The sequence below is a fragment of the Mollisia scopiformis genome (assembly GCF_001500285.1).
Source record: "Mollisia scopiformis unplaced genomic scaffold LY89scaffold_24, whole genome shotgun sequence".
Taxonomy (NCBI): Eukaryota; Fungi; Ascomycota; class Leotiomycetes; order Helotiales; family Mollisiaceae; genus Mollisia; species Mollisia scopiformis.
In genome coordinates this window covers 872,583-897,428 of record NW_017263604.1, presented here as the reverse complement: position 1 = coordinate 897,428, position 24,846 = coordinate 872,583, and the positions used below count along the sequence as shown (strand labels likewise).

At 48.1% G+C, this 24,846-nt stretch overlaps 11 protein-coding genes across 11 annotated transcripts; 5 read left to right on the top strand and 6 right to left on the bottom strand.

Annotated features, from left to right (window-relative positions):
- Nucleotides 1-749: 749 nt before the first annotated feature.
- LY89DRAFT_595187 (MFS general substrate transporter) lies at nucleotides 750-2,546 on the top strand (the record flags this gene model as incomplete). The annotated part of the gene is made up of 2 exons (XM_018209846.1): nucleotides 750-1,238; nucleotides 1,347-2,546. 2 exons carry the CDS (start codon nucleotides 750-752, stop codon nucleotides 2,544-2,546), a joined length of 1,689 nt encoding a protein of 562 aa, XP_018065700.1.
- Nucleotides 2,547-3,160: 614 nt separating this feature from the next.
- On the bottom strand, nucleotides 3,161-5,514 carry LY89DRAFT_689215 (uncharacterized protein). The gene is made up of 6 exons (XM_018215866.1): nucleotides 5,057-5,514; nucleotides 4,936-4,993; nucleotides 4,740-4,879; nucleotides 4,585-4,686; nucleotides 3,890-4,536; nucleotides 3,161-3,785 (listed from the first exon to the last, which is right to left on the bottom strand). Exons 1-6 carry the CDS (start codon nucleotides 5,171-5,173, stop codon nucleotides 3,653-3,655), a joined length of 1,197 nt encoding a protein of 398 aa, XP_018065699.1. The 5' UTR covers nucleotides 5,174-5,514; the 3' UTR covers nucleotides 3,161-3,652.
- A 675-nt stretch (nucleotides 5,515-6,189) lies between these two features.
- On the bottom strand, nucleotides 6,190-8,027 carry LY89DRAFT_674674 (glycosyltransferase family 57 protein; the record flags this gene model as incomplete). The annotated part of the gene is made up of 2 exons (XM_018213455.1): nucleotides 6,190-7,733; nucleotides 7,784-8,027. 2 exons carry the CDS (start codon nucleotides 8,025-8,027, stop codon nucleotides 6,190-6,192), a joined length of 1,788 nt encoding a protein of 595 aa, XP_018065698.1.
- A 526-nt stretch (nucleotides 8,028-8,553) lies between these two features.
- LY89DRAFT_739539 (uncharacterized protein) lies at nucleotides 8,554-9,633 on the bottom strand (the record flags this gene model as incomplete). The annotated part of the gene is made up of 4 exons (XM_018220473.1): nucleotides 8,554-8,721; nucleotides 8,777-9,259; nucleotides 9,307-9,392; nucleotides 9,495-9,633. 4 exons carry the CDS (start codon nucleotides 9,631-9,633, stop codon nucleotides 8,554-8,556), a joined length of 876 nt encoding a protein of 291 aa, XP_018065697.1.
- A 1,322-nt stretch (nucleotides 9,634-10,955) lies between these two features.
- LY89DRAFT_689211 (2-hydroxy-3-oxopropionate reductase) lies at nucleotides 10,956-12,265 on the top strand. Its single transcript, XM_018215865.1, has 3 exons — nucleotides 10,956-11,423; nucleotides 11,490-11,902; nucleotides 11,950-12,265. Exons 1-3 carry the CDS (start codon nucleotides 11,141-11,143, stop codon nucleotides 12,211-12,213), a joined length of 960 nt encoding a protein of 319 aa, XP_018065696.1. The 5' UTR covers nucleotides 10,956-11,140; the 3' UTR covers nucleotides 12,214-12,265.
- A 173-nt stretch (nucleotides 12,266-12,438) lies between these two features.
- On the bottom strand, nucleotides 12,439-14,233 carry LY89DRAFT_786952 (uncharacterized protein). The gene is made up of 3 exons (XM_018223031.1): nucleotides 14,142-14,233; nucleotides 13,533-14,089; nucleotides 12,439-13,475 (listed from the first exon to the last, which is right to left on the bottom strand). The coding sequence occupies exons 1-3, from the start codon at nucleotides 14,170-14,172 to the stop codon at nucleotides 12,588-12,590; spliced, it is 1,476 nt and encodes a 491-aa protein (XP_018065695.1). The 5' UTR covers nucleotides 14,173-14,233; the 3' UTR covers nucleotides 12,439-12,587.
- Nucleotides 14,234-14,901: 668 nt separating this feature from the next.
- Nucleotides 14,902-15,589, top strand: LY89DRAFT_625896 (uncharacterized protein; the record flags this gene model as incomplete). The annotated part of the gene is made up of 1 exon (XM_018211088.1): nucleotides 14,902-15,589. A coding segment is annotated over exon 1 (573 nt), but the record flags the coding sequence as incomplete, so codon positions are not given.
- Nucleotides 15,590-15,992: 403 nt separating this feature from the next.
- LY89DRAFT_700524 (NAD(P)-binding protein) lies at nucleotides 15,993-16,928 on the bottom strand (the record flags this gene model as incomplete). The annotated part of the gene is made up of 2 exons (XM_018217130.1): nucleotides 15,993-16,110; nucleotides 16,195-16,928. The coding sequence occupies 2 exons, from the start codon at nucleotides 16,926-16,928 to the stop codon at nucleotides 15,993-15,995; spliced, it is 852 nt and encodes a 283-aa protein (XP_018065693.1).
- A 279-nt stretch (nucleotides 16,929-17,207) lies between these two features.
- On the top strand, nucleotides 17,208-19,334 carry LY89DRAFT_689209 (uncharacterized protein; the record flags this gene model as incomplete). Its single annotated transcript, XM_018215864.1, has 1 exon — nucleotides 17,208-19,334. A coding segment is annotated over exon 1 (1,936 nt), but the record flags the coding sequence as incomplete, so codon positions are not given.
- A 47-nt stretch (nucleotides 19,335-19,381) lies between these two features.
- LY89DRAFT_655144 (putative sugar transporter) lies at nucleotides 19,382-21,669 on the bottom strand (the record flags this gene model as incomplete). Its single annotated transcript, XM_018212332.1, has 6 exons — nucleotides 20,700-21,669; nucleotides 20,481-20,649; nucleotides 20,215-20,426; nucleotides 19,997-20,143; nucleotides 19,718-19,949; nucleotides 19,382-19,662 (listed from the first exon to the last, which is right to left on the bottom strand). Exons 1-6 carry the CDS (start codon nucleotides 21,171-21,173, stop codon nucleotides 19,382-19,384), a joined length of 1,515 nt encoding a protein of 504 aa, XP_018065691.1. The 5' UTR covers nucleotides 21,174-21,669.
- A 918-nt stretch (nucleotides 21,670-22,587) lies between these two features.
- On the top strand, nucleotides 22,588-24,807 carry LY89DRAFT_723149 (FabD/lysophospholipase-like protein; the record flags this gene model as incomplete). Its single annotated transcript, XM_018218793.1, has 4 exons — nucleotides 22,588-22,624; nucleotides 22,677-23,497; nucleotides 23,563-23,702; nucleotides 23,755-24,807. 4 exons carry the CDS (start codon nucleotides 22,588-22,590, stop codon nucleotides 24,707-24,709), a joined length of 1,953 nt encoding a protein of 650 aa, XP_018065690.1. The 3' UTR covers nucleotides 24,710-24,807.
- Nucleotides 24,808-24,846: the final 39 nt, after the last annotated feature.

Here is a 24,846-nt window from a genome sequence, read left to right as displayed (position 1 = left end):
AGAGGCTGAAAGGACTTCCCGAGAAAATAGTCAGCGCTACGAAACTTTTTTTGCTTCTGGGGTATCCACCCCGTTCAGACGAACGTCTCAATAGGCTCTGGCCAGGATAACGAGAGCCTCGATCGACGGCCCAGGACCATTTGATTGTCCGAAATCCCAAAAGTCCGGCCCCTGCAGCCTTGTGATATGCCCTGTGTTATTGCTCTCTTCGTGTTAGACCGAGCTGACGAGTGTGATAAGGGTGAGTTTGAAAATGGCGGATCTAGCAACTCCACCAACGGTCATGGAGGAATTCAACGAATGTGCACGTTCTCTTCTGACTCTTCCAAAGGGTACAGCTTACGAATAAACGCCGACAACAAGATGGCCCGTCCAGATGAAGACAACCCGTCCAATGCCAGCTGGGAATGAAGTTTCGTTCCACTTCATTCCAACCCCTGTATGATTTGTAGCGTGTACACAAGATGCACGTCAACTACTTTTTGGGGCCCGGTTCTCAGATGTCTATATAGTTCTCGTTGGCATCCTCTTTTGTGGCACTTGAAAAAGAGTTCGCAAGCCGGTCTGGACTTTTTCTCTTCGTGGCGTTCTGTCAAGACCTGAACACACTCAGACTTGATTGGATCAACATACACTCCATCCGCAGCCACATTCCTAATCAGCCTCGTCGTTCCGTCCGAAGAGAAAGTTTCAACAAAATGGCAGCAAACGATGAGATACCAGTAACTTCAGCCGAAAAAGAAGAGGGCATGACTACACGCAACTCGAAGCAGGACTTCCTCGCAGCTCCAACCAAAGATGAAAACACAGTCTCAGAAAACACGTCCGTAGCGGGAATGGACGAAATCGACGCAGAGAAACAGGAACAAGATACAAGCAACGATGAAGTTCCACCCAGAGATATCACAGGATGGAGATGGGCAGTCGTCGTCCTCGCTATTCTCTCTTCTACCTTTCTGTTTGCTCTCGATAACACTATCGTCGCGGATGTTCAACCCACAATCGTTACTCATTTTGATGCTGTGAGCAAGCTGTCGTGGCTTTCAGTTGCTTTCTTGATTGGAGCTGCTGCTACCAATCTGGTTTGGGGAAAGGTCTTTGGACAGTTCAATGCCAAATGGACTTATATCCTCTGTGTAACTCTGTTTGAGGTTGGCTCAGCTGTCTGTGGAGCTGCTCCTACGATTAATGCTTTGATCGTGGGGAGAGCCATTTGTGGTGTTGGTGGTGCTGGAATGGTGAGCACCTCTTCTAAGTTTTACTTCAGGTGCTTCCTCGATCGAAGACTGAACTTCAACTCTTTTAACTTTAACTTCAGAGAAAAGTGATTACTAACTTCTCTCTAGTACGTTGGAGTCATGACCCTCCTTGCAGCAACAACCACCATGCACGAACGACCAATGTACGTCGGAGGAACAGGTCTAACATGGGGTCTCGGCACAGTCCTAGGTCCCATCATCGGAGGAGCATTCACAGACTCTTCCGCTGGGTGGAGATGGGCCTTTTATATTAATCTTGTTATTGGTGCTCTCTGTGCTCCCGTCTACATCTTCATGCTCCCTAACAAGGATCCTCGACCTGGAGTTTCATTCATGGACCGAGCCCGCGAGATGGACTACCTCGGAGGTCTTCTCATCATCGGTGCCTTCGTCTCAGGCGTCATGGCTATGTCCTTTGGCGGAGTGACGTACCCATGGAATAGCGGGAAGATCATCGGTCTCTTCTGCTGCTCGGGAGTCCTCTTCATCTTGCTCGGCACCCAACAAGTATGGTGCGTCTTCACCACACAAAAACGACGAATCTTCCCCATCGAATTCTTCAAGTCCCGCACTATCCTCATCCTGTTCGCCATGACCGCCGCTGGAGGAACAGCCGTTTTCCTCCCAATCTATATGGTTCCCATCTTCTTCCAATTCACACGCAACGACTCCGCACTCGAAGCAGGCGTCCGTCTCCTCCCGCTCATCTTCCTCATGATCTTCGCCGTCATCGCAAACGGGGCCATCTTGTCCGCTTACGGATACTACATGCCATGGTACACCTTAGGAGGAGCGTTTGTGATCACCGGCGGCGCATTGATGTACACCGTCGACGTAAACAGCAGTATCTCCACCATCTACGGGTACACCGTGCTCCTAGGTCTCGGCACAGGTTTCTACGCCCAGGCCTCCTTCTCTGTAGCCCAAGCCGTCGTCGAACCAGACCTCATTGCTTCCGCAGTGGGATTCATAACCTGCGCTCAAGTCTCCGGAGTCACCATCGCGCTCGCGATTGCGAATTCGGTGTTCTTGAATAAATCGCAGACTTCAATCCAGGCTATCTTACCCAATGTCCCGTTGGCTGAGATCCAAGCTGCTATTGCAGGCGCGGGGAGTGCGTTTGTGGCGAGTCTGAACGATGCTGTTAAGTTGGAGGTTTTGGAAGCTATTGTAAGTGCGATGAGTAAGACGTATATTTTGGTGATTACTGCAGGTGCGTTAACGTTCGTGTTGAGTTTTGCGATGAAGAGGGAGAGGTTGTTTATGGTTGCTGGTCATGCTGGTTGAGCGTTTCTTTGGGCTGGACAGAAAATGGGGTACTGTAGATTGGCGTTGAGGGGTGATGGATATTGAGGAGAAATATATATAATTGATTGTACTCTACTTAATAAGATACTAGATACCCGGAGAGGGAATCAAGTCCAGTGGCATAGCACAGTTCGGGTATTGATCTTTACAGCGAAGTCTCAATTTTCTCTAGTGCTGATTTCGTAAAGGCCGTCCATTGAAAACATTGCACCCAAAAAGGCACAGCAACACCACCGGTATAGCATCCAACAATGACAACATAGAAACATCTCCTCTTCCCACCAAAGACATACGATGGCATCATTCTCCCCGTCATCAACCGACATATCTCATTCCTCAAACCTCCCAATCTAACTAACAATCTAGACTAAACCAACCTACCATCAGCATCGAAATGCCGCAAATGCCGTCGCTCTCAAGCCTCAACCCCACAATCTCAGCCCTACGACATCTTCCCCTCCCCCACAGAGTGACAAAGCGGCTGCCTCCTCATCCTTTGTGGAGACGATTGTGAAAGCTAAAATTACCTGAAACTCGGTAGTAGTAAGCGACCCCCTTTCGCTTGTTTGCTCGAATAGGGGGAGGGATGAAGGCCTCATGAGAGAAGATTGGAAGGGAACACGGTAAGCGCTTGGATACGCGGGGGAGTGAAGAGGGGTGAGCAGAAGGGGTGCGCAGAAGGGGTGGAGAGGTACGAAAATACGAAGTGAAGTGGATGAAGAGTCGGTGCTTAGCCGCATCCCTTCTTGTGCTCAGCTATCCCATACCATGGCTTCAAACGAAGAGCACATCATCAGTTGAAGAGCAAGAACAACAACATCTCAAAGACGTTCAAAAGAATAAAATTAAATACATACACGCACAAAACGTGTCACCAACACAGGTATATCATCCTCGTAAAATATCCATGCCATCCCAGGCCCTAATAATCTTCCATACCACCAGCACCTGACGCCCTGCTACCGTAAAGCAACAGAAAATCTGCTCTCTGACTGCGTTCCAAAAACACCCTTACGCTCGACAGGCTGGTTGTACCGAGTTCATCCTTTATCCCGTCATATCCACACCGTTCGTACCGTGACCGATCATTGTTTCCGCTCCGCATGAAATCCACTCTCGCTATCTGTATACGAGAACGGCCTCGAGTCCATCGTTGAGACATTCGTATCGCCGACAGCAAGTTCGTGCGGCCCTTCATGTTCGGGAGGAGGATTCTGTCTATTCGCAGACAATTAGTAAACATCCAGCGCAAAGCTTAGGTAAAGGAGCCTTCAACCGAGCGGCAAAGCAAGACGGGCACTAATACAGTGGAGACCACGAACCTTAAACCAGCCTGCGACTGTACCGTCCCATTCTCCATCTCGTGCGGCGTCTGCGTATCGTAATATGTCGGGCTCGGATACCCGGGACTGCCGGGACTCATGACTCCCAGTCCTGGACTCCCGTTTCCTTGGCCTTGGAAATGCATTGGTTGCATGCCCATCATCGCGGATCTCTCGTCGAGCGGTGGACTCATGCTTCTGTAGCTCGCGGTCTCTCGATCGCTGAATCGTGCGGCGTCGCTCATGGGCGTCTTTTGCATGTTCGAGTAGTTGGCTTCTGTCAAGCCTGCGGAGGCAGGTTGGTAGGAGTTGTGATTTGAGGCCGCGAGGGTAGATTGGCGGAGCATTAATTCGTTGATCGTTTTGTGTCTTCCGCACATGTATATCAAAGCTGCTGCCAGAACCGCTACTGCGAATCCGCCAATAGCAATTCCAGCAATCGGACCTGCGCCAAGTGAGGTGTGGGAGGATGAGGAGGCTGGTGCTGTGCTCGATGTCGATGGAGGGGCTGTGGGTGTCATCGTTGCGCCCGTAGCTGTGGTTGTTCGTGTAGCTGAGACTTCTGCTGGGAAATACTCTAAAGGACTGAATTCCAATGTCGCATTCTGCGTGTAGTTGAACTGCGCCTGAAAAGTTTCCGTCGCATTCTGTATCACCAATCAGTTGGGCTCGTCCATTGAGATATCCAGACAAACCGGATTGATAACACCAATCATTCCTTCGAAACATGCATTCGGCGCTGAACAGTAGTAGAATATAGGTGCTGTATCATTGACTCGCACTCGAAAGATTGGAGGCTGAAAGAGCTTCTGTCAGTCAAATTATCCACGCCAGCAGAGACTTTCCTCACATCATTGAGTACCACTGCGATTGGTTGAAAACCACTCCAGAATCCCACCAGACCTGCCCCGGTGTCTTCGTAAGGAATACATGGATTCGGTCCAAATGCTGCTCTGGCTACTGAATGATTCTGAGGATAAAATCGATACTCTGATATTCTGTCAGCTGTCCATCATCTTATTCTTGCCATCCATCAATTCCCATACCAATTATATCGCCAACAGCAGCGCCAGTGATCTCATGCGGGTTAAAATTAAGGCCATCCTATACAACAGATACGTCAGTACTCGATGTTGCGAACAAAGGATTGGAGGAAGGGTCACTTACTGCGCCGACCGAAACCGTATGTGTCGCTGCAGGAGCAGATGTTGTACTCGAGGCGGTCTGAGCGACGACTATATTAAAAAGAGAAACTGATATCAAAGCTACGATATTGAGCAACATCGTGACAACTTTGCAATATCGTGAAGCCTAAAGTTGTGTTTTGGCTTGTAGAAGACAACGTTTGTCATGGCTGATGAACAAAGGAATTGAGTGAAGAATGCCAGTCCAGCCGAGTCAATACTGCATGCGGGGTGGGCCGAGAGAAAATAGGTGCGGGCTTGATTGAGGATGCGCCTCGAAATGCCAACAGAGGGCCCGACGGGGAAGTCCCGACCAGCATTCAGGGTTCACCCATCCATCAATCTTTACCAACCGCACGGCACAGGAGAGTGACGATGGAGCAATCGGAGTGATCTGGAAAAAAATGGTGCAGAACCACTTGGTGGCGTGAAGGCTGAGCTGGACAAAGGATCAACAACAAATCAAAGACATCGTGGCTTGAGGGGTATCAGGAGCAAAACTCAACTTCGATGCTGCGGATCGCAAAGATGCATCAATTCTCGAGAGCTTCTTGGGAGGATTCCCGCAAACAATTAACTGTGTATACAGTACCTTTTTTTGGCCAGGCCATACATATCAACCCAGTCGTGTAAATGAGGCGACTGTTGCAGAGTTCGTCTGTGAATAGTCTTTCTGATAATACCTGCCTATATGATTTTAGCCTCTTAAAAGTCCCAAGTATCGCCGAGGGCTGCAGAAATTGAGCATGGGGAGTACCGTGGACTGGGATGGGGGCAATGAAGGTTGATTGAAGGGAATGAAATGTTGCATGCAAAGAATTCGGAGCAGTGACAACTTTGGGTGCAGCCGCTTTGCAAGCGAGTCCAGTCATTCGTCGAGATATATTCAAACGTGACAGCCTTGTGGTAACTCCTGTGGCATCCTGGCACAGCTGCGAACACACAACCGCCGCCAAGCCAGTTATATTGGGCGATAATGAAATGTCTCGGCTCTTCAAACCCCAACATCAGGGCTAGATCATCACTAACACGTGTAATTTCGGGCTACGCGATATGCGTGACTCGGCTTGAGGATCTGACAAGAATGAAGTTGGGTATAAAGCGACCTATAGACAGTTACTGAGACTTTGCTTTCTTCTTTTCTGGCGTCGAAAGGTTCACAAGCCCACTTTCCACCACTAAATTCCACAGGCACCACAGATAGCAGATGCTGAATCCTGCTGCTCCTATTCCAACATTAACGACCACCCAGAGATCTGGTTTTCCGTGGGGCGGGGCCAAGAATGCTTCCATAAAATGCCAGAGTATCATCGCGGCGTAAAATATGCAGTGCAGCGATGAGGTTGCAAATCCTGACCAGGTAGGCTGTCCATCTTGTTTATATATCGCGAAAGATGTCGGAGGAAGACCTAGGAGATAGGCCCACAGAAGTGTGAGAACATAATACGGTATGCGGAGATCTACACGTTGAAGGAGAGGAAACATTGTCCAGACTCCAAGTAGATTTGCGAATCCAATCCAAGCACGAACGTTTTTGCTCAATCCGTGATTGCTTGCTAGCAGAACCGTCATTGGCATTAGAGGTAACAAGACACTCTTCTCATGTACCTGGAAACTAAACAGAAAGAATCCCCATGCTGTGGTGGCTAGTGCCAATGGCAAAAGTTCCTTTCGAGGCTTCAAAAAGATAATGAAGCATCCTGGTGTAATAGCTACAAGTGTAGCAACCAACGCAGCCTTTTGTAGCAGTTCGGAGGGGTAGTTTCGTAGTTTGATGACCACATTTAGAGCACACCAGAAATTGGCAACCTTGTCCTCGAAAAGTCCTCTTGCGAATGGGAAGACACGATGAATCACCTGCGCCAGCTGCTGTATGATCGGAAAGTACCATGCTCGATAGTTCACTAAGTATGAATATTCGGTAAAGATTGGCAGAGGGGCAAAGCGCCCAAATGTCTCGGGTCTTGCCTCAATTCCTCGATAGGCGTCGTAGAAAGCTCCGAGTAAAAGAGGTAGGAGGAGTACCGCGAACGAGACCATCGTGACAATAGCAATTCCCAGAAACCGTGGCACATTGATGCGAGGGAATATGCACACTCCCAAGAGGTATGCGAATATGGCTGGCGCATAGTATAAAGCCATCTGCTTGAATCCCAGTGCCAGTACGAAGAAGACGGAACTCCACATGTATCTGCCTGCCAAAACACTCGACATGCTCGCCAACACCAGCCCAAGCATCACAGTATTGTATTGGAAGTGGACATGGTCGATGAGAATTGTACCAGGCTGCATCAGGATCGCTGTCAATGCAATTGAAGCATTCCATGAATTAATCCCCTGGAGCCGCGTGAGCCGGCGGACGAATATGACGGCAGCAGGTATGTAGATGAGGTATTCGGAAATAATAACAGTCGCCCGCATAAAGACTTTCAAGATAGGATCATCGAGTCCTCGAGATGTATGTAGGGTGAACCATGACGGGTCAATGAGGGCTCCAACCTTGCCCAAAACCCAGCTATGGTATGCAGTCAAAGGAGGATAATCGAGTCCCCACCATTCGAGGTCGTGGAAGTACCATTGGGATACAGGTAATTGGGTCGTGATCTCCATCCAATGTCTCTGAGCTTCGTAGTCGCCGTGCATAGGAGGGTTTTGGAAACCTGGACATTGTGTTAAAGCAGGAAATATCCTCCAACCGTGAACAACGTACCTGAATATCCCCAGAGACCTGCCGCCCATCTGAACAGCCCGGCGGCCATCAATATCAATGGCAGAATCTCCCATTGTGAGACTGAGCTGCGCGCTGGCCAGAGGAAGGCCGCGAGAGGATACGCTGGACGACTGGTACTTGATCGTCCAGTTGTTGATGGCGCGACGGAAGAGACCTCGCTGCTATTGCTCGTCTTTTTGACCTTCCGCCGTGGTTTGTGGGGAGAAGGGGAAGGTCCTGCCATTGTCACCGGATTGTCAAGAGTGCAGATAAGGTGCAATCAGGTCGCATAGTGGACAGATGTTGGGATGAAGCTTTTGGGCGGATGCAAAACCGCGACGCGAAGTCGAGGTCCAAAATTTTGGCGAGCTCACTAACCTAGCTGCCAGAACCTCACTTAACCTGAGGTAAACCATCCTCTTCGTCCTCACTCATTGCTTGATAGTTTGCTGCGTCTGATGTATTTTTGAATAAACAAGAGCGGAAGTATCCGCCATATATCCGTTTTCTTCGGTGTAACGCGTGCCTGGAAAGCCGGGAGCTGATAGGCATTCGGTCACCGAGACCAGCGATCTGAAGTTGTGAATTGTTTGTGCAAAGAGCGAGCCGTCACGAGAAGTCTCTCCCTCAAAAGTCATTTTCATGTTCTCTCGTTAGAGCTAAACTACCCATCGTTTGTATTATTCAGAGTTCGCTACTTCTACCATTTCTCACTATTTACATTGAAATCGAAGAGCTTCAAATAACGTTGAGAACACACCTCAGTCGGATTAAGATATCGAAATACCAATAGGACCAACAAGTGTCGCATCCCCAAGATTAGTGAAATCGGCGGGTTGCATCGTAGTCAGTGCCATGAATGCCATCCCACTCATGTTCTTCGGAATCATCGTTGATCCACTCCCAGTCCCATTGACAACAACTTCTGTGTACATGGGCTGATTTATACATATTCACCCACGAAGCATAGATCTGTTTTCCTGCTTCTCTTACAACCCATGCTTGCTGTGGATCCCAAGCGAAAGACACAGATGATGGATACGAGGTATCATGAGCGAAACTCTGACCTTCCATCGAAGTCACGGTGAGTTGAGGGTACGCGGGATACGCGGGCTCTACTCCACAACTGCCTGGTACGATGAACTGCAATCCGACGTTGTAGGCCCATGCTGCAGGTACTGCTGTATCGAATGGCGATGGATTTGGCGCAATGCCATGAAGAATACGGAGGAAGGAATCATGTCTCGTCTCAGTTGCCAGAATGCTCGTTCCAGCTGGTCCGCTTGCTGTGCTTCCAGGAAGTTGTTCTTGGATGCCGATGATGCTGCCAAAGTTGGCACAAGTGATGAGATTTGCGACAGAAAGGAACTCGTCGAAGTTCGTGACTGGAAATGTGTAGTTACACGCCGTCACTGGAGGAGACTGCTTGCTTTCGAGGAAAATGCCTGATACGGTCGCAACGTGCACTTCTTCTTGCTACACGATACGTTAGCTTCATCTTCAATCTTGCCTTAGGTACTCACTGCTGCGATCTTCTCAATAACACTCAGAGTCTCGTTCAGTGGCCGATCACCAGTATCATACACCCCGTTGGTGATATTCAGAATGACTTCAGCATAAAATTAGGCTTCGAGGTTCTCAAGTGCAATGAGAAGTTGCAGTGCAGTTACTCCAGCGGGCGTCTCTGCTGCTATCGTGGCCTCCATGGAACTCGAGACATTGGGAGCTCCACCACCTGCGATCAAACTTATATTAGCGTTGATGATGCCTTGAGTGAGCTCTGCGGGTGGCGGAAATGCTGGAGCAGAAAAGGCCAAAGGAATCAGGAGAGACGAGATTGGTGAAAGCATGTTGAAAATTGAATTGTCGAGCACTGAAATCGGATTTAATTCCAATGCCTTGCGGAAGTTGGCAGGCACTTAGTCTATGGTGGGCTTTTGCCTTTATATACATGATTTACACATCTGATCTAGTGTCATGCTGTAGTTGAAAATGTCACTGTCGGACCTTGAACCTTTATGGTCCGTTCTGGTTGCGCGTTCATCAATCTTCTTTTGGGTTTGACTGTACCTCGGATGTCACCAAGACAGTGAAGATTTTTAGTTGACGGCTTTTCGAGGCAGTACCTACCCACGCCAAGCAGTCACTGTGCGTTAAGCTCTCCGATATGGACCTTGCCGCATCAAATCGGATTCGCTTGGCAGGGAATCAAGCTTCCTGTTCCTTACGTTGGAGTAAGCACTGCTCAAGTCTTACCGAATTTGGGCACCAAAACGTTTTTCTAGATACCCTTCGCCTTGATTGGAGCAAACTCCGCCTCCAAACATTCAAAGGAAATGTATCAATGAAATCTCTTTGAGATTGGAAATTTTGTGCGTACCGCCATGGATTTAAGAGCTGAGTCTTGTGGCCGCGTTAGCCGTATGAGCGAAAGCGAGGACATCCCGCTCGTAACTATCGCGCAGTCGAGCTTGGGAACAATAATTTGTAGTGTCCAGCGAGAAAGTAATAATTGGTGATTGAAAACAGCTATGGTAAAGATCAGTGTTGGCATACTCCGTCGTCCAACCTGTATATTTTTGACCATCTCTGTTAAGATCGGCTCAATTCTACCATTCCGACGTATTCACTCATTTGCCTAATTATCTCCTTCTCCTTTGCATTCACTGAGAGCAAAACTCGTCATAACACAGTTTAGGAGCAAATTAAAACAAAAGTCTGGCTCTTATGGGGAATGGCGTTGTCAAATCGACACTTCACCCCTACGATATTCAAGGCAGTAATGGCCGTAGTAACGTGTAAGCTTTGGGCTCTCCAGCCTCCTGTGCCTTCATTTGTCTTAAATAACATGCAAGCTGAACTGTGTCATACAGGTGGAGAGCGTTCACCGATCCCACAGAACAAGAACAATTAATGAGCGTACTGCTTGAAACAGAAAAACATCTCCAGTGGCCAACATTGAAGCTACGAAGTTCTTTGCAGAGACAGTGGGACGCGATTGCCAATAAAAATATCACCTTTCTTGATCCGGTAAAAGAAACATCCCCACTCATGTCTGTCGCTGCCATATTGACGATCGTAGTCGGAGAAACCCCAACGCGGGGTCGCGGAAACCCCTCTACCCCTCTCACTGCAGCTTCACATTTGACATCATGGGACAGCAGGCCCACGACATGTACAAACATTTAACACCTACAACCTACGAGATAGATTTTCGCAGAGTATCCTACCATTCAAGGGACAACTTTCACCGTTAGCTTCAGTCTTCCCAACCGACCTCTGCACGTTGACAGTAACCAGATCCACATCTGTCCTAATCTTCCTGACTTAATCCTACTACCCAAACGCTACACGAAAATGCCAAAGGAAGTGAACACCATAGGTTTCATAGGCTTAGGTAACGCCGGTTACCATCTCGCCGTCAACTTGCCACGAGCTGGCTTCAATCTTGTGGTACGAGACGCAGATCCTTCCCGCGCCCAGACTTTTGTAGACGAGAATCCAAAGTCTGTCGCAGCGGGTGAAAAAGACGAGAATGCATGGAAAGAAGTGGACGTACTAATCACAATGTTACCAAATGGAGACATCGTCCGAGAGGTTCTGTTAGGCGAAGCTGGAGTTGCGAAATATTTGAGGCCAGGTACGAAGCATCCACTCGCAACAGGGACCACAGTAATGAACCGATTTCAAGTTGACTCATGAGCAGGAACTATTGCCGTGGACATGTCATCGTCTTCACCGTTCGACACCGAGGCTCTCAACTCAAAGCTTAAAGCAATGGAATTGCCGTTAATCGATGCACCTATCACACAAACTCATCTTCATGCCATCCGAACCGGAGATGCTACTTTCATGCTGGGCTGCGACTCTCCAGAAGTAATAGAGCGAGCCATGCCAGTCTTCAAAGCTATGGGGAAATACGTATTCCCGATGGGCAAATCTGGCGCAGGACATGCTATGAAGACTCTCAACAATTATGTGTCCGTGGGAAGTATCATTGCGTTGTGTGATAGTTTGGTTGCAGGTCAGAAATTCGGCCTTGATCCAGCAACCATGATCGATGTGCTAAATGTGGGGACGGGGAGGAATTTCTCGACTGCGTACTCGATGCGGGATGAAGTACGCACATTTTCTTTATCTAAGAAGGTTGAGCTAACGAGAGTTAGGGACTTACAAGGAGGTACCAATCAGGATATCAACTCGCATTGTTGATCAAGGATATGAAGATTACGAAAGATGTGATTAAGTCAACTGGTTTTGAGACAGGCTTACCACAATTGGCCCTCAGTTATCTCGAAGATGCCATTGTAGGACTGGAAGATAGTGCGGATCATACGGAGTGTTTGAAAGGGTGGGAAAGGAGATCAGGGATTGAGTTGAAAAAGAGTGCGCAACCGACGGAGAGCGTAGTAGAGGAGAAAGTGCTTTGATTGAAATTCGTTAGCCAATGTCTACAGCCATTGCTATGGTATATAATCCTACAAATTTGTCTGAATTTCTCTGTTATTCTGCGATTTTTGGGACATGGCGGTGGCGAAGGGGGATCGCAAGTTACGATCAGCTTGCTTCTGCTCAGACAAGGAATCACAATGAGCAAATGAGGAGCGGCGATTAAGTTGACGTCGATGCACTTTTTCGAGAGCCATTAGTATGATGTGCTAACCAGTTCTGTTGCGGAGGCTATGTGCACTATGTCATTCACGGCCATATATAACCACCCTTTGCGCCTATTCCACCACGCATTTGAAGTTAGCACAATTATGACTACCTTGATATCATTCTTGACAAACATTGCTAGGTAATCTCAATCTTCCGACTGAACAACCTCGCCCATCAACCCTCTACTGACTTCAAACCCCGTACTATCAGCAATAATCCTCATAATCCCTTGCAACCAAACAGCCTCCATGTCCACAGGATTGAAAGCCTGCCACGCAACTCTTAACGGAAACAACAGAAAGAAAGCTCCAGCACGCCTCCGTTCTGCTCCAAGGAGGTATTCAACACTCTTGCAAATCTCATACGCTATTGCTTGAGCATTCGGTGCCAACCCTGGAGGGATGAGTGGTTCATATCGAAGGCCGCGAGGCAAGTGGGCAGCGCAGGTTGAGGGGTCGAACTGCGGACCAATGACTTGAGATGCGACCTTCAGAAGAAGGAGGAGAAGGGCGTTGTAAAATGTAAGAGCGTTTGCTTCGATCAGAGATTTGTAGTTGAACACGAGTGGGAACAGGATCGAACCTGTTGTGCTATCGGTGGAAAGAACTTCCCAGCATGCGTGGGGATTTTGCCGCTGCCAAGACGCCCTCCATCCGTACAACTCTTTCAAACAAGACGTGATTCGCCCAGAGACAAAAGCATGATGTTTTATGAACTCTTCTGGACTCATCTGTGGAGACTGTAGTTGGTCGACATCTTCCATTACACCTGGCAAATCGCATGCGATATCATGCAAGAACATTACGCTCGTCTTCGCTTCTGGTTCCAGAGCCCACGGTATGGTCTTCCATTCTGTACTTTCAAGAAAACATCTTTTGCGTTTGACAAGATATCCCAAAGCTATTATGGCTCTGCTGGCTTCGAAAATTTCTCTTCCTTGTGGTGATTGATGTAGCTGTGGGCCTCGAAGTTCGAGTAATCGACCTACACCCCCTGCATGCTTGATCCAACCTGACGTGTTGGAGGCAATGAACTTTCAGGGTATCAGCTGCATTAAGATTGAAAAGTGACTCGATTATGAGTAACCTACTTCGTATAACTCCAACGCCATAGCAGTTTTCACTACAGACAATGATTGTCCCTTCTTGGAATCTTGGAGATCTTGGTTCAAGCTAATCAATGCTTGACCATAAAGATTATATCCACGAGCAGTGATATTGTGTTGATAATGCGTTCGTCCAAAGAAGACGGTGCTGAGCGCACGAGTACTTAGCTGTGCAGAAGCGGAAGATGTATCCTCTGCATGGAGACGTAGCCAAGGAGTTACAACGGGTATGCCGGAAAAGAGATTGGATAGCAGAAATGACATAAATATGTTGTCCTGGAAAGCATGAATCTCCAAATTCATTGCGGTGAGTCCTGAGCTGCTGTTAGAGTGAAGAATAATATCCTGAGAAGATCTGGGATCTGGTTGGGGTGTTTCAGTCGAAGCCTTCTTTTTGACATGTTTCTCTGTACGAAAGTTCTCATCTACGAATCGATGTTCCCGGGTATAACCTTCACATTCTTGATTCGACTTTTCACATCTCTTGCAGCCAGGCCGATGTTCATCACATTTGACCTTCCGTCGTCTGCAGTTCCGGCAACCTACGCACCATCAATCAGCCTCAAACCGGGACGTGCTTCTACAATAACCTACCGCCCGACTTCCCCACCCCTAGACGTGCCATCTAGAACTGCCATATGTCCCAAAACGTAGGAAACATTGCGAGCTGCGGCCCTACATCATGTTTGAGACTGCAGCGCTACATACTCGAACGTTGATCCTTCTTATGTAAGATGATCCCCGCCGCATTATACCCAAAATGGGATGAATTTTGCGAGCTGAGCAAGGTTCCTTTTTTTTCATGGATAAAAGTGGATTCTTTCCGTAACGAACCAATCATGAAAGTTGTTTCTTCTGACACTGTAGTGAGGGCTGAGTTCAAGGCGACTATTCTATATTGGGGGTCATAATTGCGACCTTCAAAGAGGAAAGATATATATGAAGGCTTAAAGTCCAAGTTGCAAAGTGAATTTCTGCCAAAACCCCGTTTCATCTTTCTGTCTCCAACATGGACTCATACACAACGTATCAAAAGAGTCCGCATCAACAGGAATGGCAATCATCATCGTCTACCTACCGGACACATGATCCTTCTCAAAGTGTACCAAACTCGTACCAAGAGCCTCCTCCGCCATATCCTATAGACCATAACTCGTTCCGAAGTCCCACTCAGCGATACCAATACGTCGCCGCCCACTCGCCAGTTTTAGAAAGGAATTATTTCCATGATCAAACCATAGGCAGCGAGCAGTATGCCTCCAGACTATCCACACTACCTTTCCATCAGTACTCCACATCGGCAGTCTCAAGACCAGCATCCTCATACTCGCAAACACCCTCAAGTCCTCCTCCATCAGATGAAGCCTTTCTTTCAGAAGCACTAGCTTTCACCCAACAGACACCCCAGACTCCCTTTCAAATCACTAGACTACAATCCCCAATCGCTATCCCCCAAACAATAGCTGCAATGGGCGGATCTTTCCTTCGAGCTTGGGCACCTATGCTCCGAAGCCACGACATCTCAATCGTGCAATTCATCGCGTTCATCGACAATCTCAACGTCGTCTCAACAGCCAGTCCTCCTTTGCAAGCGATGAGTCTTGCCGGCGGAGTTTTGGGTATGGTACCTCACCATTGGGCTATGATCGCAGGCAATGTGATTCAAACCACAGCAAACTTGGGGACATTTGCTGTAAGCAAGGGAAGGACGGAACTATACATGAGGGAAGTCAATGAGAAAATGTTCAAGCCGAGAGGGTTGAAAGTCAGCATCGCTAAGACTGAAGCGATAAGATCTGTTCTCAGAGTTCCAACCGGAAGACCCATGTTGCCTCCGTTGAATGCTCAAACGGTACAGATGGGAATTGCAGAACGAGTCTTGCTTCAGTTGTGGCCATACAATGCCGTCCTCGACTTGAACGTGCCTCCACCAGCGGAGCAGACAACTATGTTGGCAAAGCTGAGCGCGAAGCAAATTGCAGCACAGGCTAAGAGGAATCAATCGAAGTTGATTAAGAAGCACGAGAAAGATTTGAGGAAAGAAGGAGAACAAGAGAGGAAGGAGGAAAGGAAGGATGAGAAGAGACGAAGGAAGGAAGAGAAGAAGGCAAGGAAGCGAGAGAGGAAGCATGCGAAAGGACGAGATAGCTCTGACTCTGATTCTAGTTTGGAATCAGATAGGGAGAAACATCGTCATGGAAAGAAGGACAAGACAAGCAAGGAAGAAAAAAAAGCAGGGAAACTATTGTGGGTTTTGATAGAGAAATTGTAGATATAGAATGAGAATAATTTTTGTGCTCACTGGGCAAATCAAGTATTCATCCACGATTTGACACAATCCAGGGACCCATTCACAGCTGGTAAATCCTCATCATACGCTGAATTCGCTGATCATTTCCACCAGATCCTACATTTCTTCGCCTTCACGACTAGTTATAGCAGAAATCACTTGCGCACCATGCGTTCCACGACGTCAATCCCGGTCATCTTCTTGATCGTTCCATCAAGCATTCCATGCGGCATAAAGGTGCCAATTCTTGCCATATTCGCTTGAGCTCCCCCCCTATTTCCCAAATTCCAAGTCAGTACAATCTTATCCAAAGGTTGAAATGGGTTTGGTAATTGCATAAGAAGAGGTGAAACTTACCAGATAACATTCGGTGGTGTTTTCTTCAACAAATCCTGCACGACTTGCCCCGCCCATTGCGCCGCTGGCACACCCGCGTTGGCCATTTTGTCGTTACGCATTGCGCTCTCGACCGCTTCTCTAGCAGGCTCATAAATTGACCCCTTGGGTAAGACAACTTGTGTATTTTTGATCTGATTCTTGATTATGTTAGTAGCAACAGCTCCAGTCCTCAGATCCACAACTCGAATTCCGAATGGTGCTAACTCCAGCCGTTGAGAATCGGAAAGTATAACCATGGCAGCCTTCGAGGCATTGTACACAGACTGGAACGGTACTGCCATGGAAGCCACCACAGAAGTTTGATTGACAATCATTCCCTTGCTTTTGAGTAGCAGTGGCAGAAAAGCTTGTGTGACAACGATTTGAGCCCACACGTTGACATCGAATATCTTCTTGGATTCGGCAATAGAGAGGTCGGAGATTGGCATACTGTAACTAGCCCCAGCATTGTTAACCAGTATATCAAGACTTTTCAATTTGCTAACACAGGTGGCGATCGAAGAGTCGGATTGTATATCGAGTGTGAGCGTCTCGATACCTGCTGAGGCAACTTGAGTCATTGCTGAAGGACTTCGAGCTGTAGCGTAGACGTGCAGACCAGCTTTATGGAACGCTACGGCTAATGCAGCGCCCATGCCGCCGTCTGAGCAGCCCGTTATGAGAACTGTTCGTTTCGAATTTGAGGGTGCCATTTTCGTGTCCATGTGGCGGGGATTGGTGCGTGAAGATAGAAACGGCTAGAAAGACGGACCCTGAAGGAATACATGACAGGCACGAGTATTTATGCTCAGCTATCTTTTCTTTGCTGGTGACTTCCTCCTTGAAGTTCAGGTCTCAGTCGCCGTTTGTCTCGAGTTCGATCCCTTTCCGTCCCTAATTATTCGGCGTGCCGCGCGCGATGCCGAAAGCAGAACACCGCGCGGTCAGCAATTTGCAGTTGGCATCTTGCGACGCTCTTCTCTTGAATCAACTCTCTCAACATTTTCCGTTCCAAATAGTTGCCATTATATTCAATAGTACTAGGTAGTGGGTCAAGCCAAGGACCTAAACTTTAACTCCCTCCTATCTCCGTCTGCTAGGTCAGCAACATACCTTCTACATTTTTTGATGCCCGTCTCTCATCTTCCCGCCATGCTTCTTTCGTTCACCGCGCGCGCTCCTCTTGCACAATCTTGCATCAGACACGATCCAGCATCAATGTCACAGATCAAGAAAACCGTGGACGGTTGTTGGACTTGTCGCATTCGCCGGAAGCGCTGCAACTCTCGGCGTCCAGTCTGCGACAACTGTCATTCACTCGAGATTGTCTGCCACTTCGATGAGCAGAAGCCAAAGTGGATGGACAATGGCGATGAGCAGCGGAAGATGATGCAAACAATCAAGAATGAGACCAAACAAAATGCTCTTCGTCGGAGAGAGAAACGAAATATCCGGCCCCAGGACCAAGAGATGGTCATTACACTGGAGAAAGAATATCTAGAGGTCGATGTAGTTGATGATGTAGCTGGCAGAGACATCCCAATGCTTTATGCCGGTAATACCGAGCCCCTTCAAGCTGGCATGGAGTCTGTGAATATTCCTGGAGCTGGTCTAGATGCCCACCCGAAAGCGGATACGAGTGTTGTACATGCGCCAATGCAGAGCCCCGCCATCGAAATCCCTTCAAGGAGCCCAGGATCAATGAGTCTAAATCTCGGCAGAGAGGTGGAACTGGGATCCATCATGATATACCTCGACTACGTTTTCCCATTTTTGTTCCCGTTCTATCGACCATCGCTACTGGAGACCGGTCGGCATTGGCTACTCAGTCTTCTCTGTCAGAATGAAGTCTCTTTCTACACCGCAGCGAGCTTGAGCTCCTATTTCTTTTCTATTGCGCTTCAAGATGGTCAACGAGCAATGCAGGAAAGCTGCAGAGCTATTGTATGGACACAGTTGATGGAGCAAATGGACCTCGCCGTGGAGAAGATTCAACAAGACATCTCTGAGGTCAGAAATTGTGGGGACCAGGTCTCTTTGGTACAGAGCGCCAGAATGTTGGGAGAAATAATTCAACTACTCATTGTGGAGGTCATGGTACGCAGAGACGTCGACTGGAATGTTCATCTGACCCCAGCTCTAAGTCTGTTTGAGGGCATTTTCGAGTTTCATGGCACATTGGCATCACAGCCAAATTTGAAAATTCTTCTCCGCCGCCTTCATCCGCCCCCTTTTGCAACGGAATTCCCAGTTGACAAGCCTCTTCCCAACACGGCAGGCCAGTCGGCACTACTTTTCTTCACAGCAATATTGCTCTTTGTCGACATCATCTCAAGCACGGCGCTCGATCAACCACCCCGCTTAGAAGCATCTCATCGACATCTTCTCTCCAGCTCCCAGACAGATGAGACCCTACTCGCACTAGAAGGCTTTGTTGGATGCCAAAACTGGGTCTTTATCGCCATCAGCGACATCTCGGCCCTGAGTAGCTGGAAGAAAAATGCCAAATGCACTCAAACTTTGTCAGTGATTGACCTTGCCAATCGTGCAGAACCTATCTCTAAAGCTCTAGAAATGGGCCTCAAAGACCTTTTTGCAAACGCGATTAGTATGAAGTCCAAGAACGGCATTGCCACCCGTTTGGCCAGCTACTACTCTCAACCTACTGGCGGAGATGGCGACTCATCCATCGCGGCAATGACCCGGATCTGGGCACATGCCGCAAGATTATACCTCTCCGTCGTTATCTCGGGCTGGCAACCTGCTTTCCCTGACGTACAAACCAGTGTTGAGAAGATTTTAGACTTGTTTGAAATGATCAAGTCGCCGGGACAGCTGCGTAGTCTTTCGTGGCCACTTTGCGTAGCGGGGTGCTTGGCTTTACCTTTTCAAGAGCAGGCATTCCGAGATATCATTCAAAGTATGGGTGAACTTCGTGTATTCGGCACTGTTAGTCAGGCTCAGAGTATCATGGAAGCGGTTTGGAGAGCGAGAGGCACTTTCATTACGGAAAGCTGGGATATTGCTGAGTGTTTGAGGATTCTTGGTTCCCCTGCGCTCTTGATATGAGATATTGCCAGATAATTTATATTTGTGCTGTTGGCACACAATTGTCTCAGGTTCTTTATCTTCTTGCAACAGCAAACGCTTGTTATCAACCACATGTTCATGCGTCTTGCTGCACAATAGCAGGATGATTCACTTCCGTCAGCGTGGTGATATCAGCCAATTTCCTGTCCAGATCTTCACGCTCCTTTTCTGTCAGATGCGTGAGATCCAGTGCAACCTCATCGCCAAACTTTGCTCCAACTTCTTCCAACGCTAGGCCTTTGGTCTCTGGGAAATACTTGATGAAGAATCCGACAGCGAAGAGTGGTGGGAAGATGAAGACAAGGTAATATATCCATCCAATATTGTTGAAAGCTGTCGGTGCCAGCTCTGTGAAGACTTTGGGCGTTGGTAGTCAGTTATGATGAAGTGACCAACGACGGGAGGTACTTACGCAGAGCCGAAACGAAGAGTCCACTGATAGAGAATCCAACACCTTGAGCTCGGATGAGAGTCGGAAAGATCTCCGAACAATAAACATACATCGACACATCTACACACCCGCCATAGAAGGTAACGAATAGATAGATGAACAATACGCCAATCGCATTCCCTGCCTTACTCCCACCATTGGCATACCTTGCTACCATAGCAGCTTCGATAGTGACACAGACTGCGCATCCGATCTATTGATGTCAGCACACGAATTGAACCTGGAAGATCTCTCGCTGACCACTCCGATGGCCATAATTCTGATCCGCCCGAAGCGATCCAGTATCATGGAGTTGACCCAGTTGCAGAAGGAGGCCCAGGTGTTGAAGCATGCATACAGAACGAGAGGTGCAGCTCCATGAAGACCGAGATTCGTGTACAGAAGGACCTGAAAATGTCAGTACTCCGCACTAATCAGATGACGCTGAAGGTATCGCTAACCTGATAGTTATTTATCACAAGAACTCCCGTCATCTGAGCAAGGCACTGGAAGAAGAAACCATATAGCATGCGTCGTCGGTATGTTGGGTGGATGAGCAACTGAATCAGATTCCGCACTTTCTGATCTCGCTCGAGCTCAACTTGCTTATGGATTTGCATGAACTCTTCTCTTGCAGCGATATGATATGGATCGTCCGGCCGCGCATGAAGCCTCTCGAGAATCCTCAACCCTAGAAGGCGTGTTGATGAGCATCCTCGGCTTGCCGATGGGGACTTGAACTTACCTTCGGCGTCATGACCCCTGCTGATCAGCCAACGTGGAGATTCTGGGAGCCAAGGACTACCAATCAGCAACAAGAGGGGTGCAACAGCTTGTAGAGCAAGAACGAGTCGCCATTGAATAGCGGGATTTGTCTCAAAATAGCTGCCGTACCCAGCCCAGCCAGCCATGGCCTAAGCAAGAAGTCAGCAAGCCGCTTCACACACTCCAGCTTCTGACTCACATATCCAATACAAATGATAAACCCATGAGATCCCACCAACCGTCCTCGTTGGGCAGCAGGGGCAATCTCCGACTGATATGTTGGAATGATCGAGTTGATCAAGCCAATGCAAAATCCGTTTAGCAACCGCCCCACTAACAACATAGCAATGTGCACACTCCCTGCTTGCAGTGCTGCCGAGATGATGCATCCAACGCAAATGATCTGAATGCATCTTCTTCGGCCAAAATAATCTGCAAGGTAAGCAATTGTCCAGCATCCTAGAGCACCGCCACCGTAATAGACTCCGTTGATGGCTCCGGTGATGGAAGATCCTTTGGAACTCGATTCGTCAATGTTGAAGTATGGGAAGAAAGAGGGAAGTCCGATGACCGACCCCATGATTGCGGAATTGTAGCCATAGGTAAAGGAACCGAATGCGGCGAAGAAGGTTACTGCGAAGTTGTAGGCGTTTGCTCTAGCTCCGACTGCCATGATGATTATTGAGCAGTATCAACGTGTATCGAGCTTGAAGCCAAGAGTTTGAAAGGATAAAGTTCTTTGGCGCCTGAACTTTGAGGAATGCATGGTATCTTAACATTTAAGTTTCTCCACGTTTCCCCAAGAGCACTCCGCGAGATCTGCCAACAATACGGATAGTGGACATGAAGTTAAGACTCCAATTCCCTCTGAATGATTGGATACCAACCATGAAAGAAGTCTGACAGTCGAGCAAGGATTCCCCGCACACACCGCTCGGACCCCGCAACGTACCCCAACTTCCTCCCCACAAGAACTTATAGCATTCTTGGGTGACGGGTGAGCTCAACGCATGTTTCATTTGTAATGGTTCCTGCTCAGATGGAAAGTTTAGTGAGTGGTCGGAGATGTCGGCGTTTCGAGAGAAGCGAAGTTTGCCGAGGGGGAAATAGGGGTGGATGGCGGGGTAGCGTCGGTGTAAGAATATGTAATATTCGGCTAGACTTTTCAGAGATGTCGTAAAATTCTAGCCCATTGCATTGCTGATAAATATAGATGTTAAATGAAGCCCAAAAATCCCCTCTTCAAAAAAAACTGATTGTTTACCTGATCGGGCGTGCTTCCTACCTACCTAAAGGAGTAACTCATTCGAGCAGCTCAGCTTCCCGGGTGAGAATCTGGTTGGGTTGGATACCTGATGTTTGAACGAGATCATACACAGATGCGCAAAGAGTATGTCAGCATTTTATGGGTCCATCGCACGGAAATACCTGGCGCATTTCGTTAATCCATCAAGAGCAATATCCCAAGCTTAATCTCTTAGACCAGTCAAATTGACTTGCTCGTTTGCAATGAAGATTCGTGTTGACGCTTGTGTGACGGGGCGAAAAAGTAATCTTACCATTTTCGTCTCGCTTTCGTTCCCGGTACTTAATTAGACTCAACTTAGCGACCAAACCAAGCTTTTTAAGGCTGCTTACCTTGCAATGGCAACTTCGGAGGCAAAGTATCATCGCATGGACTACTCTGATCGGGTAAGGTGGTCTGATTTCGGCCTCAGCCTTACAGGGAATATTGTGGCATGGCGCAGGACGATTCTTGAGGAACGGTTATTCGTGCCAATCGAAACCATTAACTTTGTCCATACCCTAACTGGAGCTCTCCTAGCCCTATGCTAAGGCTGCATTCACGCCTCTGAGCCGCAGTCTAGGTGAACAATCTCATCTGCGGTCATGAGCATGAGATAGAAATCCTCTACGAAAATGTCTCATACAGCTGGACTTCGAGAGACACAGCCATTTACATCGTGGCTCACTGGATATGAGGATCTACGGGAAAACTTACGAAATGAAAGGTATAAAGGAAGTCCAAGGCCCACCTCTGATGATCCTTTCATCAAAGACCAGCACACCAGCTTCCATCACCTACCATGAGAACTTCAAAGAGCCTCCCATTGCTGGTTTCAGGTACGAGAATCCCCTTTAGAACCTCTTCAAAACTTCCGCTCACATGTATCAGCTCTCCTGGGATCAGTAGCACATTCTGCCAACATCTCACTCCCTGAAGCTCTTGCAGAAAGCTATGCTCCGATCCGAGTCGAATGCCCATCAGATATCCAATGGGTCCGCCCAGCAACTGGTCTCGATCCAGCCGAAGCAGAATGGGTACACAACCGCAAACGTGTCGTTCTCGATGCCCTCGAAAAATACCTTCATCGACTGGAGCTTGAAGATTTCGATGTTTACGAGTACGCCTATCGACTTTGTAATTCCAACTTGACTCACGTTCCAGTCCTCGGAATGATAGTTAGTGGTGGCGGTTATAGATCTGGATACACGGGCACAGGTGGCATGAGAGCACTAGATGACAGACTCCCCGAAGCTGTTGAACAACGTACTGGAGGCTTGCTTCAAAGTTTGACCTATCTCGGAGGACAATCTGGTGGCTCTTGGCCTGTCGCTTCCTTTTCAACGCACGACTTTCCCACCGCGGATAAGCTCGTTCAAGAATGGGTTGCAGCAAATGCCAAACTTGGTGCCGTACCCGAAAACTCGACGACTGGCGGATCACTAACATCGATCTTCGGCGATGTTGCAGCAAAGTACGAAGCAGGATTCCCGGTGACGGTCTCGGACTTTTTAGGCCGTGATTTTTCATACGAGTTTCTCCCTGGGCCGAATGGTGGCCTTGGTCTCACTTGGTCCAGTCTCAGGAATCAGAGTAAGTTCTTGAGTCACGAGATGCCAATGCCCATGTTGCAAACCACATCTCTCGAGGCGAACGATGTGGTGTACCCACAATACCTTGGCCTGCAAGTGCCGAACCTCAACAATCCTGCAGTAAGTTCTTAGAACTACACGCTCTCTCCAAAACACTTTCCACAAAACGACTGACCCGAGAACAGTATGAGATCACTCCTTTCGAAATGGGATCTTGGGATAGCAGTGTCAGTGCTTTCACTCCGATGGAATGGACCGGTACCAGTCTCTTGAATGGGATGCCTGTCAATACAAGTTCGTGTGTCCAAGGCTGGGACAGAATAAGGTGAGAGCATTTGCCTACTGATATGGGATTCTTGTACTAAGCGACTTGGTAGTTTCATGATGGGTACTGCCGCTGCCGCATTCAACTTCTGGTATATTGAAGACGCTACAAACGGAACTGTAGCACCATTTCCAAAACGATCAATAGACACAACGATGCAAGGTCTGGAGAAGCGTTACGAGGGCCAATCGCTATTTCCAGAAAGTGAAATTCAAACACTGATCGAGGTCTACAAATCTGACTTTAATCTCTCGATGCCAGAGATTGCATACTCGATTTGGCCAAATCCTTTTCAAGTTAATACAACGAACAACACAACTTCTGTATCAGACTCCGTCGGATCTTTAGCGGAACTCACTTTCGTCGATAGCACCGAAACTGGATCCTCTTTGCCTATAGCAGGAATGATTCAGCCTGCACGCAACGTCTCATTCATCATCGCTTGGGACGACGACGCTGATTCCATTCCATACGCATGGGACAATGGAACCAATTTGTACAATGCCTACACTATTGCTAATGCATCAGGACTTCCGTTCCCGATCATTCCACCTGTAGCAACCATCATGAATCGTAACTACTCATTGAAACCAACTCTCTTCGGCTGCGACGCAAACCTGACTACCACGAAGTCTACCGCATCACCCATTGTCCTGTACATGACGACGGCACCTTACTCTGCATACACGAACTACACCTGGATAACAGGGAACTTCTCACTCACCCAATTTAATGAGATTTTCGTCAATAGCTTCAACCAAATCACTCAAGGCAATGGAACTCTCGATTCAGAATGGACGACTTGTCTAGGCTGTGCAGTCATTGACCGCAGTTTGAGCGCACTTGGGATGCCCAGAACCAGGCAATGCGAGAAGTGTATGGACAAGTATTGCTGGGACGGAACCGTGGATGATGTTGAACCAGAGATTATGGATCCGCCCCTGATGTTATACCCAAACATCAGTTTTGCGGAGTGGAATGCGACAAGTGCTATATACAGCGAGTAAAGGTGTTGACAGTAGACCATAATGGTAGTTGAATTGGCAGCTCCAATTTCCCGTATGATAAAACCTCTATAATATCTTGTTGTAATCATACGGCATGGCCCTCTTATATATGAATTCTTTTCACACTATTAACACGG